We start from the raw sequence: 19,306 nt of genomic DNA on the forward strand, positions 1-19,306 counted from the left end.
TACAAAACCAGTGCAAGGAGGATAAAATGGGGAATACGTCGACAAAATGCGCATAACTTGCTTATAAATGTCATGTCGGCAGACAGGACAGGGAGAGAAAATTGCACATGCAAATATTTAGATGTTACATCATTTGCGTAGTTTAACTTAGTTGTTAAAAATCTATTAAACTTCAAGTTTTGAAATAGTAATGCAGTTATTTTAGTTTTAATTATTTAAATAGTTGTTTTACAACTCAAAAAAAGAAGGTGTCAAAAAATCGAAACTATCAGAATGCATCATTTACTGCAACCAAACTTATAGCGCATTGTGAGGAAAAATTATTTAAAAAAAACATTGATTTTGTAACTTTTTTGTATTTTTAGACAGAAAATTTTGAGCTTTTTTGTTTACAAACATTACGATTGCTTTTAGCTTCAAGAAATGGAATAAACTAAAACAGAATTAAATTAGAGCTCCTAAATTGCATGGTATGAATTTTCAAGTTCACAATGCAAACATGCAAGTTTCAGTTTATAGTACTTATACGTAAAAAACATTGATTTTTTTAAAAATATGACTCAATTCACTTATTAATTAAACCAATAAAGTATTTTTAAGCATGTTTTTATGTAAACTCTCCTTATCAGTTATAGTAAACCTTATCATAGTTTTATTGCTTCTGAGATTACATACCACGAATAGGCTCAGAGTCAATCATGTCTTCTGAGATTGACGGGTGCCTCAATCGACACTCTATGTTCCTACCATCATCTCCGAGTCTAGAAGTAAAGCTATAATAGCTGACGACAAAATCTCCCTGCAACAGAAAAAATCGTAAAACCTAAAATACTGAGAAAAAGGTAGTGTAAATATTTTAGGAAACAGTTTGCTTCAACAGCGATTGTTCAAATCAGTTCGGTTTACTATGCTGTTTTATGTCTTTGATACTTGACTAAGTAGTCAAACAGTGTAAGATTAAATCTTACCTACGACGCAAAAATTAAGGTCTCAAAAGGAATAAAACAGAGTATCTATCTCACAAGGTTAAACTTGTAATACTCTGCTATTAAGAATATACGCTGAGTAGATCAAGGACTCCATATTACTCCACTCTCTTATTAATCTCGAAATTTGTTTTACTATCTTCTAAGAACCTTAGCCTCAGATCCTTGTGGCTGTGCAAGCTTGTATGATGAGTGCAAGAAGTCATTAGATTTTTAACTCCTTATCATCTGCTAGCCAATGAGTATTTAAGGAAAATAGAGAAGACTTATCTACCTCTATTCCATACGTAGTGCCAGACACCATGGCACCATTCCTGTACCAGTAGAGCTCAACATCAGGGTTTACTGTCTCACTGCTGCACCTTAGTGAAATCTCTTGCCCGACCTCTACGGGTTCTTCACTCATGCCAGTTATTATTGGTGGTGGGATGATTGGTCCGACTGTTGATGGTACCTCTGTAATGAAACAGAGAAATTTCTCATTAATGTTTGAACCAGGAAACTGCAACTCCTGTTTACTTAGATTATATTTGGGAGTTTATCTGATTCGGTTTGTCAAGAACACGTCTAACTTAATCTTGAATACCGCATATTTGATTGGCATTTCAGAATCAAAAAACTGTTTAAGATTTTTCTTACAATTATTATAATTGAACACTTTTTTCATCTGAAAGTACCTGATATAGAGAGAAATTGACATAAAGGTAGAGAAACTACAGGTTTCAAAGTAAAGATTGTATCATTGTTTGAGGTTGGGTAGAAAACATCCAGACCAGCTTGTGGCGTGAATGACTGGTTCTCCATTAATTGACAATTATGATCTTTAGATTTAAAATGACTAAACTACTAGGTGAAAGGAAAGTTTAAAATTCTAGTTGGACTACAGAGTAGGATGCTGAGTCTGTGCAGTACTTTTAATATTACCAGTTTAGTTGGTAGAACCCTATGTGTGTAGATCACAGTATTGATAGCTCAAATGATAGGTTACAGAGTTACCAAATAGTATGAACCAAACCAGACACTCATCATTACCTAATCTAATCGTGAGTCTGATGTAGATTATATAATATATAATTATTAAACCATATAAATAACAATATAATTTTCAAGCCAATTGAATTTTAGTTCCTTATTTTACTAATAATTTACATAGCCTTTCATAAATTATTTAAATGCTGTGAAGAGAAAAAGCCTTGGGCAAACTTTTATGCTTTTGAACGACACACGAAACTAGCGAAAATATAAAATAATTGTGCAAGTATTATACTCTTTTACCTGTTGGACACACTCCTAATACAGTCTCGGAGAACCTCAAAGAAATGTCTTTTAATTCATCATAGCTTATTGCTTGAAAGACTCTGCTCCTGTTGCCTGCGATATTCAGCAATTCTTCCTTGTCAACTTTGGGTCCTACTCCAAGGGCAAACATTCGAACCCCATCATCTCTCAGCTGCAAATATCAGAGTCTAGCATTTGCAAGGGATTTAATATAGCGGTTCTTTCATCTTCAGTGAAAACACTGTTTTACAAGTGAGTACTGGCATTGGCACACTTGAATAACCACAGGTTTATATGTAGGAGGTGTAACAAGTAGCTTGAATATTTACACTGATTATGCAAATATATGTTGACTATAACAATTGAATGATAATATGTTTACTTCTTGAAGTTGAACTGTGAATGAAAAATAAAGAGAAAATAACTCTCTGAGTTACCATATTTTGCTTTTTGTGGTATGGAGAGAAGTACCTACTAGCTTGAAATTAATTTTGTTATCAGTATAAACTATAATAGTGATCCGAAACACATCTAATGGCACTAAAATAAAAAATAAAAGCTATTAGTTATACAAAACGCATTATACAAGATTTCAATCATGTAGCTTTCTCAACTCAGCTCAAATTTATAAAAACCTAATTTGCTTATATCAAACCCTCAAGCTAGAAAACAATGAATAAATTTCTAACCAGTTGTACTAAGATTTAAGCAGTTATTTTGAAACTTTCTGAATTTTGTTACACTTTTTTTACATTCAATTTTACCTGAAACTTGGCCTCGCATTGCCTATTTGTGTCTAAGTAGACAAGCAGACAGCCAAACAAAAGCCTGTCATCACTTGACCATTAGACTCGAAGGGGCAGTTGGCCCTTTGGGACCATCCTTCTATCAGCACAGATAATAGTTAATCCTTTAAATGTGTCGATAACAACGCTAAAACTATTTTATCAGATTTGATGACGGAGGCAAACACCGTCAGGCAGAGCAATGTATCAAGTGGCGTCTAATTGTTTGCATTCCTTTTCGAGCCAGATGATAGAGGATTTCTTTGGGGTCCTCGTCCCCTCAAGGCCAAGGTATTGAATAAGGCGTGAGCCTGTTAATTAATTACTCATGTATCACAGATGTCCCTATTTGATTATGTCACATTACATACGTCGGTAATATTTCACTCGCTTATTAGTGAATAGGGATCAAAGGTGAGAATACAGCCTGATAAAAAGAGGACCAGATTTTTGTTTGTAATTATTGGAATCAAGGAGAAAAGCATCTGCCTTACAGCCTGTACAATATTATAGCTTGAGTTCTTGCTCTTTGTTGTAACTACGCATTTGTTGCGAATGCCAGAGCACACACTTTTGTGATGCACATAATTCTTACAGCTGCCGCAGCCTTTGCAGTTCTTTCAGGATCCGATGACTGTCCATCAGTAATAACCACACAAACGTTATCTTTGTCGGGTCGATCTCCTCTTTGTGAAGCAAACATGTAGGTTCTGAGATACTCAAGAGGCTTGTGGGTAAACGTATTTCCTCCAATCTGTTTTATTGCTGAGACTCTTGATTGGAGCTCAGTTTTTTCCCTGCAAGTATTGTATTTATTGTGAGTAACACCTTGAAAGCTATGTTTACTTCTAAAACAGAGGCTATAATAAACTATTTTAGTAACATTAGTAATCAACAGGGTTGGAGAACTACGAGTAGAAGTTAGTTAATCTGGATAAAAAAAGGTAAGAGGTAATTTTCATGCTAGTAAAAATTGCGAATCAAATCGGAGTTACTAACTCTTTTTTAAAACTGTTAACCAGGAAATCAAATGCTTTCTAGTTCTACTAGTTAAACCTACAGGCTGTTCACATGCATTCTTTGTTGAAGAAGACAGCAAAAGATTAACAAACAAGACAGAACTAACAAACAGTAAATTGTTAGGGTTGGTTAGTTAGCGTTTCATGTGTGGTGTTACAACAGGCAGAAAGCAAGGCACCAACCTGAAAGTACTAAATTGAAAAAAAAAGTATTTATAGTCGAGTTTGTTAAACACCATCAATACTCAAAAACAAATTTGTATGAATCGCAAAATTGAAACAGTGCAAGCAATGTTTTCAAACGCATACGCAACTTTTTAGCTCATATAAAATAAACATCCACAAAGCATTTTTGTAATTTTTGCTGTAGTGGTTGCAAGCATGCAACTAGCGTAAAGGGGCAGCAAAGGGGTCGGCATTTCATCACATAAACACCATTTAGGAATTCGACAGCACTCAATTGATATGCCTATTGCTGGCTATAGAAACAGCTGATCAGAAGAAAGGTGGCATGTTATTTAAAGGTATATTAGGAAGTAATATAGAATTACAAATTCCTTACGCTTCAGTTATCGCCCTGAAAACAAAAATGTACAGATTAAGAAAAGTCAAATTTGTGTTCAACTATTTTTTTACTGTTGTTTACTTGTTTTTAAGTTGCAAGAAGCCCACAAGAGTCTAAACCTCGAGCCATGCTCTGTTTTTCTTTGACAAGGCTACAAGTTATGAAGCTGCATGCTGTTAACCAGTATATACATTCCTCCGTTAGTCGGTAACCTAATTTCCTATACTAACTGAGTGTTACCAGTTATTATTGTTAGTATAGATAGTGTACAGTTTGTATTACAAATCATGCACAATATATCAAAGATAGACAGCCTATTTATCGTTAGTTAAAAAACACGTAAAGAACCTAAGATTAAGGACAGCTAGAAATCAGATGAATAAAGAGAGGGGCGTTGGCCTAACTGTCCCTTTGCAAGACATGAGCGCAGCAAATAGCCCTAAAAATCAAAGCTGCATTAAAGATCATTTGCATGCATAGGTGATTAAAATAAATCACAAGAAGGCAAAAAAATTATAATCATTGTCACACGGATCAGAATTTAATTTCTATTAAAGTTGATTTGAAGAATATAATTTGCACATAGCCAGAGCTGCAATCTTACGTTTTCCCACCCTGTGCACTACAACGAATAAAAGGCAACAAATAATATAGGAACTAAGGACAACAACACATGTTAGCATAATCTAGCCTAGTCTACTGAATATAACACGTAAAACAACAAAATACAATCAATGGAAACACAAACATAAAAAATTGTCATTTGACAAAATTGACAAAGAGCAAACGGTTAAGATTGTACACAGAAAAATAACCTTTCTTTAAAAATTACAATAAAATTTACAAATGGATTGATTTAAATAATTTGTTGAATGAAACAACTTCATGTTACAACTGACAATCTTATAAATACATCATCCCAAATAGTAAACCTACAGATAAAATATTCAAAATTGGAGTTTTTTAAAGTTCAAGCTTGGGCGAATTTACTTCAGTTATAGATTTAAAAAACTTGAACATAAAAAACATAAAATGTTACAGACTGTGAGCCTTGATTTGGTAAAATAGGTAAAATGTTTTACAGCATTGTAGACAAACCTAAAGAAAGCAAAACGTTTCACATATCTAAAGTCACGGAAAGATGGAGATTTTAAATGCCTAGTTTTTATAATAGCTTACTTCTGAAATAACCACAGCTGTACTCTAATACGTTTTGTAATGACAGACGCCAGTACGTAATAGAATGAAATATTTTGGAAGTTTGTACTTGGATAAGTAGTGTTGATAACAAACCACTTACAATTATTTTAAAATAGGATTCGTTGTCTCGACCAACATCAGGTTGATCTTAATTAAAGTTCAACAAACCCATTAGACACAAAAATGGCATGAAAATAAAACATTATTAAGGATATAAAGTTTTAGCAAGTGTAGTTTATATTTGACTTACAAAATAATAGATCACAAAGAAAACAATTATTTAACGTTAAAGTTAAATGAGTTAACCTTTGATTTAAAATTTAGCAATTAACGAGTTAACATTTAAACTTGTTAATTGCTATTTAATAATTAACAAGTTTAAATGCTGCTTAGCAACAGGCTCCGGTAAATGTTTCCCATCTAATTTTTTCTCCTTGACCTCTCGAACTTTATACTTTTTATTACAAAAAATCTTTTCTCCTGGCAGATGAATTTTAATGATAATTTATGCTATTCATCTCATAACGCTATATATCAGGTACCATCTGTTTGCTAATCACTAGTGCTTGAAAAAGACTTCTGAGGGCCTCAAACAAACAAATGCTTTTGGCCTGAGGCTAGAGTTTCCTCAAAACTATCAAGCGTAGAAAGGAATGTAAAGAAGGGGTTGAGAAATACACAACAACGACAATAAGTGGAAGCAGCTTGAGTGGTTTCCTAGTGGCCAGACTTAGACAGACAGACAGACAGACAGATGGCCAGACTTATCAAGCAGTCAGAAAAATATTATATAATTATAAACTTCGTGCTTCGTTTTTAAATAAATATGAAGGCCTAAGTACACTGGGGCTTTATATAATTTGATTGAAAGAATAGTTTTTATATATCAACTAGAAAATGGAGCTATCCGATAATAACTAACAAATTGATAAGCCAAAAGAATGAGAAAAAATGAAAAATTCCATATTTGAGCTTGCTGGAAAATTATTAGTGAATACAATATCGTCATCAACACTTCTCTACTTAACACTGTCTATTAAAACCTTTCAAACCTGAGAGGGTTAGCAGAGAAATTAGTATTTCTAATTAAATAAAAACAAAATTGTGAGCGAGAAATAGAGAACTATGCAAGTGGAAACCAACCCAAACCATCTAGTCAAGGAGTAAGCAGGCAAAATCTACATTCAAACGAGATCAGATGGAACAGCAGTAAAACTGCAAACAATGCAAATTGCTAATTTTTCGTCTGCTGTACTGCATTGCAAAGCTGTGGTTTTTTTGTTTTTATATTGTTTTCTACAAATGTTTGAATTATCCACTTATTGGGACAGCACTTGACGCTGAAATTTTTGTGATTAACTAATACCTATGTATTTGGAAAAGGCTAAATTATGTACTGTAATTGCTAGACTTCAATATATGTAAGTAAGATGATATCTTTCACATCTATTGTCAGCAAACTATTGTCAGCAAATTATTGTCAGCAAATTGTTGTCAGAAAATTATTGTCAGCAAAGTTGTTAATTAAATTTACTGTAGATATCTTTAATCACTTCCATAAACAATACAAAATTTGGGTTTGTTCATAAAATAAATCTTTACAAAAAATTGTAATTTTTTTTCATGTTATACAACTTAACCAACACTTTATGAACAGGAGATGCTAATAGGGCATCTATAAAAATCTGTCAGGAGAGAGTAAATCTAATGAGTAAAGCATTATGGTTTATCATTATATAACCAGCCCTTGATCTAGCACACCAACAATAAAACCATTGTATTCTATAATGCCAGGAAATGTAGAGAACACAGGCAAACACTACACACTGGGAAAAGGGGAAAAGAATGCCCTAATAGACTAGGGTGATAAATAACCGTCTTACATCTTGGATCCCACGTCACGTCCCCTGAACAATCTCCTGTGCATTACAGACAATGGTTAGTTAAACCATAAAACTGAAGATATATTGAGAAATAAATGGCACATGCGCAAATTATAATGCGAAGAAACAATTAGCCGCGCAGGATAGGCTGCTCAAAAATGAGGCTATTGTAATATAATATTCCCACTGACATGCGTTACTCTCACATAGGGCCAACTGCAATATTATCTAGATCACAATCTACAGTGTATTGTAGTCGGCAACGCTTGCCCCTCCTTAGTATTTAACAATAGCTTCATGGCTGAACAGTTGTACAGACATTTTACATTTTACAGGAAGACTTGAGTCCCGACCTCAATATTTGGGCTTCATCAGGTCAGCAGGGGTGGATAGACTCAATAACTTACCATTGCACCGTCTTTTTTACAAAGCTTCTCAATAAACATGTATAAAAATGTACAGTAAGAGACTGTATAAAAACATTTGCAAACGGAGAATCGTGAAAATTTTCTACTGCTATTTGGAGACCGCAAAAGTATTACGATTGAATAATGAACTACAGAGGGTTCTGCAAACATGTTTTTTGCACCAGATAGTAAGTTTTTACCTATTAGCATTGAGGTGAAAGTTCAACTTGTGTGAGTTGGAGAAGCTGATGATGCCGACTTGGTTGGCATCTGGTCCAATATCAATATTGTCGATAAGCGAGTTGACAAAACCGAGCTGCTTCTGAAAGTCAGCTCTTGCGATCGAAGTCGATGAATCAAGAACAATGATTATATCTTGTTGTTTGGAGCTTGTACATGGTTCTGTAATATTAGAATAACAATATAATAAAAGGGCAATAAATAAAATAATACGACATATCATATAACATAGCGGAAGATTAGCTTTATAACGGGCTTCTTTTAATTTGGAGTTTCAGTAATGCCACAGTTTTTTTAATATTACAACTAAATTTTATAAACTTCAAAGTAAAATGGCCAATGTGCTTTAGCACATCTTTTGTGTAATATCAACCGTTTAGAATATATTCTTCCCGAAAATAAAAAGAAACTTATAGCCACATGTAAAGCTTGCACATGCATACTAAACATAAATTATAGCCTCAAAAAGTAGTATAAATTCTATCGTAACTACTGAAGCTAATAATTAGTTGTTAAAATACAAATTTACAAACAAATAAAAGAATATTTAAAAGGTGTATCAAAAAGTGAAACCACATTGACTGACACAGGTTTGGTACACTGGGTCAAGTATCTTATACCAACATCATTGGTTTTGTTACAAAAACGGTCATAAATCCCAAAAACTGTTCATTAAATGGTAAACATTTTGGAAGTTGTTTCTCTTACAACTAGACACTCACAGGGCTCTACAGATGAAATAATCTCATTGTATGAGACCTCCTTGTATGAGACCGGGGTATCAGTTACTTTCCTCAGGGCTGCACCCTTTGGTTTTAAAATGCTAGAGCTATGTGCCACCTGATTCCTTCTACATACTTGTGCGTGCCAACAAACAGCTGTTGTACTCTGGGTATTCCGTTAGATATAAAACAAGTAGCTGATATGACAACACTGGTATCAGGTATAGCTTGACAGGAGCAAAGACAATGGAGTAATTACACGCATCGGTTAGCCTTGATATTGTATCTTTAATGATGGATTGAAACGTGAAGAAAGCTTGCCTTTCTCTGCCATTGTATTTACATGTAAGATTGTAAGATGATCTTTCAGCCTCTCCATGATAAGGAGGCATAATCTAACTTTTGCCAATGAGTAAAAGCAAAAATGGAGTTGACTGTTCGTACATAATGAGAGTCTTGTGACACCTTGTAACAAGTCTCATCACCAAGGTACCTGTCTCTACGTCTCAACAACGTAAGAGAATTTGTTAAAACTTTTGATAGCCTTGGATACTAAGATTAGCCAATTCTAAGTGCTAAAGTAGAAGCCTGAATAGGCTGAATTTTTAGAACGGTTTTCCACAGAAATATTTAAAAGTGAAAACAATGCAGATAATATAGAGTCTGAACAATTTAGATCTTTAGCAAACAGATAGCTAGCATATCTTACTGTCTAGGAATGATAGCAATATATTTGTCTATATAAGCAATCTAATCTAGTTTGATATAACTAACCTGCAAGCTAGTCAAGGACTGGCATTAAACCAAAATAGTTGACTTCTATAGCATGAGTAGAATAATCTGAGCCTGAGGTTTTTAAACTAATTCCTTATGTATGTTATATTTATTGCTTTTACACAATAATGAACTATTCTTTACGCGCTATATACTACAACATTATTAAGGGTTTTGCCTTAGCTTTGGATAATTTTGAATCATACAATAAACGATTTGACTCAATGGAGGTGTTAGTGTATACAAAACATAACTTTGCTAAAAAAACAACCAATAAAGTCTAGCAGAATCTAAATGCTAATATTTGCATGTTTTATTACTAGTTGCAGGTCATAGTAAGTCATAGTAAATCATAGTAGGTCATAGTAGGTCATTGTAGGTCATGGTAGATCATAGTAAATTATGGTAGGTCACAGTAGGTCATACTTGGTCATATTAGGTCATAGTAAGTCACAGTAGGTCATATTAGGTTATAGTAGGTCATAATAAGTCGTTGTAGGCCATAGTAGGTCACAGTAAGTCATAGTAGGTCGCAATAGGTCATATTAGGTCATATTAGGTCATATTAGCTCATAGTAAGTCATAGTAGGTCATATTAGGTCATAGTAAGTCATAATTGTTCATTATAGGTCATAATAGGTCAAAGTTGGTCATAGTAGGTCATAGTTCATTCATATTTGCGTCCCAAGTTTCATAGAAGTTTTCATGCAAAAATAATTTACTTGTTACACTACTAAATGAGTTTTATTAAACATCATTACATGTCAACTTGTTGTTTCTTTTTCAACAGTTAGGTGGAGAAGCAGTTTTTGGAAACGACTAATTATTTATCATATAGTTGTATAAGATGTTTCAATAAGAGCAAAAGTATCGTCTTGTCTTTATATTATGACCTATACATATTTTACCAGAGTTACGTGAGACAAAGCCGAGGCCACTTGAAAAGCAGCTCATGACCTTGAGGTTCTAACACTTGGGCTGCTAGCAGCGTGTTTGCACAGATGCTGCTTCGGGTTAATCCCTGGTTTAACTCTTGTGAGTAGCGTCCAACCGCTCTCAACAAGTATCAACTCTGTACATAATAGTTGCACAATAGTATAGAAAAACATTGGTTAGGTCGAGGTCGTATGGTATAATCCAGTCGCTGCAAAACGTAGTACAACAGCTAAATCATGTTATTGATTTAAGAAATGCCTTTGGATCTCCTCGGCTAACAATAGCAACAAAAAGATAGAAGTTTTACCAAATCATCTAGTTATTGATGCATCTTTTTCGCTCTGACATCATTATAGATTTGATCGATAATAAATTTATCGACCTCAGAGAGACTATGTGAGCAGATAGTAATATTTGGTACTTTGAAAATAAGTGAATTGATACCAAGGAATTAGTAGCAGTGTAGAGCAGCAAATAAAGTTTTTAAAACATTGTTTGAAGAAAAACAACAGAGGAACGGTGAGACTATGATTAGACCTCAAATATTACTTTTTTATTACTGATTTGGCAGACTTGACAGTTTACAAAATACTTCAATTTCCATCTGCAGTTTCCAACCTTAAACCTATATTTAAAAACCATATACGGACAGACTTGCACAATCTTTTGTAAATTTCATCAGAAAGTATCAGTACTTTTCTGCCATTTGTGATTCTTATTTATGTCGGAGGTGGTCTTACTGTCAGGATGTTTCATGATTAAAATCGAGCAAACTTTATCGCGGCTCAAACACTCAGATCAATCAACAGTGTAATTATGACATCTATAGTTGCAAAGAGACGGAATAGAGACACGGAATCCTGCAACTTAAACGCAATAGCCGTTATCAACTATAGCAATGATAGTGACTAGTGACATCATTTTGCACATATTTTTCTTCAAAGGGCTTTAATCGCAATCAAGTATTATTGATTTTTATCTAGAAACAAGCAATCAGATCACTTCTTACATCAAAACAAATTTTAAATGATAAAAAAATACTGATACTTTCTAATAAAATCTACAACAAATTTGTGTATGATTATCTTTAAGGATTGCGAGGTTTGTGTTTAATTGGATTTAGTGCCCAGCAACATTGTTCTAGCATCAAGCCGCTTGCAAGCCTAAAAGCTACAATATAAGTTAACATTTGAGATCAGGCCGACTGAATCAAACCAAAGTCTTTTATGATTTCGGTTTGAAGACAATTATGGGTGATCAAGACATCATCACTCAGTTGCAGTCAGCTCAGCAGCATTCATATGTATGGATTACTGACTAGCTAGACAGTTATAACATCGTTGCGAAAGCTTGTGCTTTGCTTGCTGTAAGTACAGGCTGTGTGGATCTTTCTAACTTCAGTGTTGCACAAACAATGTTTTCGTAATCTTGGTTAGCGGTACGCCCAGCTTGAAGAGATAAACTTAAGGCCGGTTGTCATTTCTGTCACCACGGCCTTGTTTGAAAAATCAACCCGACCAGCTGTTCACAGAGAATATGTTCTAGTCCATTAGGCTATGGCCACTCTCTGTGAAAGCTAATCCTGACATCTACTACATAATTGTTGAAGCAAGAACTATCAAGAAAACTGTGAGAGATTCGGAAGACATGGGATTAGTCCTTTTGAATATAAAGGAGCGAGCAATGAAGCATCAAATGTGATGACACCAGCTACCCATCACCACCATAATTTAGTCTATGGAAAATTAAAGAGCAAAGTAATTTACATGAATTCTGATAACTCATGTTCCCTCTAACAGCTATAAAAGTGGTAGACTATTTACAAAGCAGAAACACAGACATCTTTGATTTCGTCTTACGCATTACTAGCACATTATATAATTAACACAAATGTAGTTTTAGCCTTTTTACATAGTGTAAGAAAGTGAAATGCTATTTTCTCTGAGATAGATAACTTCTATAACAGAAAAACTGTTTAAAAACTCTGACAATTGGGTGTAGCTCGCTGTCTAACTCATCACACGTGTCTCGATCTCCTCAAGCATGTAAAATCTCTTTATGAGTTGAGTGTTGTTGACCTAAATTAAATTTTTGAAATTTTTGTTGGCTAGCATCAGCTGTATCCTTGACATAATGTATATATATCACCTTTGAGTGATTTCCATGCGTCTAGAGAAAAAAAGGATGACACTTAATGACAAGTGCTTTCTAACAACAGCATTCAGGCAACTGTTTCCTTCACAACTGTTGTGAGGATATCAAGTGATTGTTGCTTTCTGTCTGCAGCCAGTGCACACAGCAGACACCATGCCAACATGTATTCTCGGTTAATTAGGCAGCACCAAACGGAGCGTAGGTGCAATAAGTAACTCATAAAAATTTGAATGGCGTCATAGTTGGTTGTAAGAAAAGACTAATCAAGAAAAACTTTGTGTAATCGAGCTCATAACATTTTAAAACTATTGCACTATGTAGCACTGGCACGTCTACCTTCTCCTGTCAAACAGCATGCCCTAACAAAACTTGCAAGTAAAATAGTATGTTGCCTTTGCCTTGACATGAAAGGACAAGTTCTTGCTGAGCTGTGAATAGTAAAGCATTCAACCGTTTACATCAAGTTATCTACAGTTTCGTTATCTAAAGATATCTTTTGCTTGAGTTTTAAGTTTTTTCAACAAAGTATATAACCAAGCTTTTTAACTTGGAGTTTTATACCCTATCAAAGTCTTATTTAGTTCACAGACTTAGTAGCCTAATTTTTACGTACATATAAAAAGTTTTTAACAGATTTATTCATTTTAGGTTATAAATTTATAATAACAGCGAGGCTGGTAGTTGTGGTTGTTTTTATTTTTCTCAATCATTTTGTTAGCAGTCCTCGAAAGTTCTTTTTGCTTAACAAGCTCTGAATATGGCTTGTTTAAAATAGTATTATTAATAACTCATCAGATCAAAATATATCAATCTATAAATTTACTTGGAGATGATTTGAAACTTGCAAAAACAAACTCTCTGCATCATGAGCTTCCTTTTGACATATAATTTTGGGGTGTTCATTACATCAGCACTAAATAATTCAAAAGTAATTGTTAAAACTTTTCACAACTCTCAGGGATGCTAATAATTAATACCACAATTTTACATGTTTATTTGACTAAAATTAGTGCTTCCGCAAACAATTTCAACGCATGATTTTAGATAAAAATTGGATAACAGTTTAAACTTCCAAAGCTTAAAATGACCTCTGCAGTGTTTGTTTTTTTAAAATAACATTTTTTGTGGTAAAATTATTTTCAACCAATCTTAGTTTTAGTTTCATGAATTCGCAGTTAGTATAAAGGTCAAAGGTCAAAGTTCTCAAGCTCAAAACTGCACTGATTGTGTGGGGTTAGAGAAAAAAGTTAGTAAGCAATACTTGTGGCATGATTTCAGTAATTGGGCTACGGTGACTCTGCTAAATGTCAATAGTTGTAAATCGAGGAGCTCTTAAAGCTTAATACGCATTTAGACATTTTACGGGTCATCAGATATTCCGGAATGTTCCCAGGTGTGTGTGTCTGATCTATTTTTGTTCTAACAATCCATAGTGTTTATAATAATTATTTAACATAGAGATGGGTGCGTAGAATGGCTAGGCCTACAGACGAGTATAAGCGGTCTATTGATATATCAGCATCAGGCCAGGTATAGGATATCTGGAGAATACGGTGTTTACTAACAAAGGACTTCTTATCTCATTCGTCAAAAGACTGATCTAAAACAGCAGTTATCGGCAGCATACCAGGTCAGACAGCATTCCTAGTCGCTTAATCATTATGTAAGATATCTAAATACAACCGTCTCTAATCTCCAAAACCCGGTCATAAACTTTAGTGCAGAAAAATCCTCAACACCATCGGAATGTAAAACATTTAATAATAGCTGTTTTCGACAATGAAAGGAGTTGAAGAACACTTTTTTACCTTTTGTAACGAAGTTTAAAAGCGATTCAAAACAAGTGTTCAGTTTTCATACAGATAAGTTAACTCGTAAACAATAGTCTGTGGTCTTAGAAACTCTCTGTGTGAGTATTGGCAGGCATGGACAATGCCCATGAAGCAGAATGATCACAATTATAGCTATACTCAAAGAGTGAAAGAATAATTCATAAAGAACAGCCTCTTCAGCTTACTTGAGGTCTCTGAGTGCAACATATATGTTAGTGTAAGTACTACATTCCGTACATTTCTTAGTATTTGCATCACTACGTGAACAAACCAAATACATATTGTGAGCAGTCGGACTGATAAGGGCCACGTTGGACTGCCTGACTCTACAAACTCGGTCAAGTGCTTTTGGATAGCGAAATAGCTTGCTAACCAGAGAAAATACTGCTGTTGAAAATGCTTATTTTTCTTGATTGAGAGTCATCTGTGTTTTAACCAGCTACTTGCTTTGACCGGTTTGTTCCAGATGTTTCCATGTGTTATCAACGTTATAAGCGTTATGAGTGTTATCAGCATTATGAGTGTAACAGAACAAGACTTAGTCTTCTCCAGCTCTAACTCTTTCAAAGCTTGGACAATATTATTGTAACTAATTAGCCCACTCTACTAACTATTGTCAGCCTATGACTATACTATGCTTATTAGATGAAACTTAGAGTTTTTGAACTGAATAAAACTCTTAAAAAGAATTTCATAGACATTGCTGAGGCTACACAAGAACAGTTAAGCTGTAAAATCAATTCAAAACTTTATAAATAAGTTTTTTGTACAAAAGATATAAAACATTAAAAATCAAACAATTTGTGTGATTTTTAAAAGTCTATTGTTGCAAATAAAAATTACAGCTTTTTAAAACAATGTATTGTTGCATCATGTATCATCATATGATAAATCTATGCAAACTTATCTTGGTTTTCACACACTTACGATAAAGCGTGTGAAATATAGGCCTTTTCTAGTACTAGTTACAATCTACAGAAAAAAGGACAATATGACTAACCAACGAGAGTTGTCCTGGCTTGTTACACGATACCAAAAGACACGCCCCTAATATCAGTTTACTAGCCAAAACCGCAAGGTCTATAATCCTCCTTCCTATGTAATTTTTTGTATTCAAACACCTTTTGTGCTATGACGATTATAGCGTGTATTTCACAGCATCACGATAGGTGAACCACATTTTTTAACTTATATTAACAACACAAAAACTTCTTTCTAGTTGCCGAGAGGAGTGTTTAGAAATAAGATTTATCTGATGTTGACATAAGCGGAATCCGACTGGATTAAGTCGTCTCAACAGCGGACCGAGTAGAGCCCTTATACTGCTCAGCGCACTCTTTCTGTTTACTAAGGGGATGAGACCCTATTTTCATTACGGACCCGACCGCATATGCACATAATTTGGCCATTATTAGCAACGCAAAACTAAATTTATGTATATTGTTTGTGTTTTAAGCTGTTGATATTATGTACAATGAAAAATGAAACCACAAATTATAGGGACACACATCAGGTTAGTATGGGGCTAGTAACTTTTTCTAACACCAGATATGTTCATCTGCGACTATTCAAGATAACGCTTTCCCAGACACAACAAACTGTTTATTTAATGGCAATACTGACCTGAGTTTGTCTTATTTAGCGACAAAATTGATCTGAGTAAAGTCGAAGTTTGTCATTTTACAAACAAACAGGAAACTTAAACTATCTATAGTGTGAAACTTGACTGTCAAACTAGAACATGCTTAAGGAGGTAAGAACTAAATTGGCCCGGTTCAAACAAACGGTATGGAATTTATGGTGCGATGATGTGACTTTAGAGTGGTCTTTTGTTTAACGAATCTGATTACCTGATTTTGTTAATATAAAACATCGGAGGCTTATCTCGTTAAGTGGTTGATAGACATTCAATGTTTGTTTGAGTGGCTTTTCAATAGCGGCCAACTGAATGACTTGACACCCCGAACTAAGTTAAATGATTACGCTATATGTGTGAAATGTATCTATTTACCATTGTAAGCCATTTTTCATGTTCAATGTCATTTCTTATATAGTTTTGTAACACTAAAAACTACCATAATATAGTTAAACATCTTTAATTCTATGTGATAAACACTGAATGCCAGTAACCAGCTCACATTATTTCTACTGCAAGATAGATATGAATTTTAGCATCTCTGTTCAATGCTTTTTAAAACATAATTATTAGAAGATGAAACAAAAATAATAAATAATAGTAAAGTAAAATTACTAGTAATGAAAGAAAATCTCTTTTTGCATAACGCCGTTCTGTAACGTGGATTGACAAGGTGTTGGTGTCTAGTATAAGGTGTAGATGATTTTCTGGGAAAGTAGGAATGTAATGGATTGTCAGGCAGATTGGAAACACGATTTGAGTATTACAGACGACAAATATCGAAAAACACATTTAGCTCACTAGCAATTAGGGCATTTAGACTCTGATCAAAACTATCCATATCAGATAGCATAACCTAAATCAAAGAACTCTGGTTGAAACTTAATGGTTCTTTTTTATGAAAGATATCGAATAGCTTTCTCACAAGTTAAAATCTTTTGACAGCTTTCATTGTTTCATCATTTAAAATGAGAAAATGAAACAGAAGGTTTATAATTGAAACTAATTAGCTGCCAGTTTTACAACCTCATGAAATTTATTATTCTCAAAGTCACAAAGAAAAGATCAATTACAGGATTCCCAAAATTATTTGCTCTAGTAAAATCAGCAGCTGTGTCATTAAAGAATGCTGCCTTAACTATTTCCAGCATGTGTCACCGGATGCTGCCAGCTTTTTCCATGAATAAACAAACAGCTGACTCAAAGTTTCCTTGAGAAGATTAGCTGTTGAAATATGTTGAAGTATTAATGATACGTTTGTTCATAAAACTGAATTTATCTCTCCAAATCACAAACATAAACAGTTATTAGGTTAAACACAAATGACTGGAAGCTGCTTAAAACAATAGAGTTACTCTTACTAGCAGAGTTGAAAAAAAGCAATAACAAGAGATAAAAAAACAAAATATTTGTTTCAAAAATAAAATATCATCAGACGTACATGTTAGTTTAATATGTACATACAAAGGGAAAAACAGAAAAGCTAACTGCCAGTTCACAAAGTTTCTAAAAAATGCTTTCAAATTTCTACATACAGGTAAATTGCATAGACAAGAGTGAAAACAGCTATATTGTTGTGTTTTAGCTCACTAGAGGTACATAAAAGTAAGTAAAGGTAAGTATGAGTAAATAAATATATACGGAAGTAAACAAACTTAAATGGAGGTAAAAATGTGTGTATAGAAGCAAAAGAGCAAACAGGTTTTGGCACTAATGGATCACAGGAGGCCATGGAACTGGCTTCAGTTGAAACTGAAACAGTTGTCCAAGGAAAGGTTGGCTTTATTAATTAACAAGAGAGCCAGCTAATGCGTATTTATATGAATGTATATTATGTACGCTGAGTACGCAGTTCATGCAGTCAATTAGCGAAGATTGCACCTGGTAGCCTGCAAAATTGCCAAATAATTGGGGCATGATAACAAATAGTCGTTTAATAGGGGCGTGATAGAAAGCTCATAACCGTATTCTATCATTATTTGAAATCTGCGAGCGTGCAATGTTTTGGTATGCTACAAGACTTTTTTGCTAATGCTATAATGAAAACACAGAGCACATGCAGCCACTAGCTGGCAGCTGTCATAGCCTGAACACACAATCAGATTTATGTTTAGTATTGAAAAACAAGCATACCTTTTGTAGAAAGCTGTGCGGCGACAGCTATTAGTCCAAGACAGTATATGTAGGAAGGAAGAAGAATGCCCATCCTGCCTAACCTTTGGAGAGTCTCTGCTATGTCAGGTCGAGGCTATAGGCTAGTACACAACCTCAACATAACAGTGATACACGATGAGTAGCCCTTTCCTGCTCGTCTCACCGAGTTATATAGTCTGCAGAATAAGGGCCTATGCATATATAATACCTTGTAATCAATTGTGTATACATGAATGACCTTGTGAACTTGAGTGGAACTCAGTAGGAGGACAACTCCAATCAGGATTGTTCATTTTTCTCTTCATGAGAGTCCAACTAGAAGAAATCATGAACCTTTGAGATATTTTGAAAAAAAAATTTAAATTCTATTACAACAGAGTGGTTTTAGTAATAGAAGTTATTTAAAGGTAAGTTGTCAAGCAGAGAGTAAGTGGTTGCCTCCCCTTTTCTCTGTTTCTCAGAATAACGTTTTTGTGGGCCTCATACCACTTTTTTATAATTTATTTTCTACCACGGTAGGCTAGCACAAAATCCTATATAAAATAATATATTTCTATAGCTATTTTATTTAAATATTACAATTAGTTTTCAATTTATGTTGCTTCAACACAATTAAAGGACAGAGATTAGTTTAGAATAACTTATGATTTTCTTCCATATGAGCGTTTAAGTAGAAATCAAAACAAAAAGTTTTATTTTGTTTTCCAACACAGTATAAAAATCTTGCAAAGAAAA

At 34.1% G+C, this 19,306-nt stretch overlaps 1 protein-coding gene across 1 annotated transcript in view; it reads right to left on the reverse strand.

Annotated features, from left to right (window-relative positions):
- LOC137386820 (hemicentin-1-like) overlaps positions 1-18,693 on the reverse strand; it is a 63,843-nt gene extending 45,150 nt beyond the window's left edge. Inside the window, exons 1-7 of the mRNA XM_068072974.1 lie at positions 18,551-18,693; positions 8,324-8,525; positions 3,645-3,846; positions 2,262-2,436; positions 1,780-1,784; positions 1,261-1,440; positions 676-799 (exon numbers count right to left, since the gene is read on the reverse strand). Of these exons, the coding sequence (XP_067929075.1) occupies positions 676-799; positions 1,261-1,440; positions 1,780-1,784; positions 2,262-2,436; positions 3,645-3,846; positions 8,324-8,525; positions 18,551-18,623 (961 nt within the window). The 5' untranslated portion in view covers positions 18,624-18,693. The remainder of the gene's footprint in view (positions 1-675; positions 800-1,260; positions 1,441-1,779; positions 1,785-2,261; positions 2,437-3,644; positions 3,847-8,323; positions 8,526-18,550) is intronic.
- Positions 18,694-19,306: the final 613 nt, after the last annotated feature.

The sequence above is a fragment of the Watersipora subatra genome, chromosome 2 (genome assembly GCF_963576615.1).
Source record: "Watersipora subatra chromosome 2, tzWatSuba1.1, whole genome shotgun sequence".
Taxonomy (NCBI): domain Eukaryota; kingdom Metazoa; phylum Bryozoa; class Gymnolaemata; order Cheilostomatida; family Watersiporidae; genus Watersipora; species Watersipora subatra.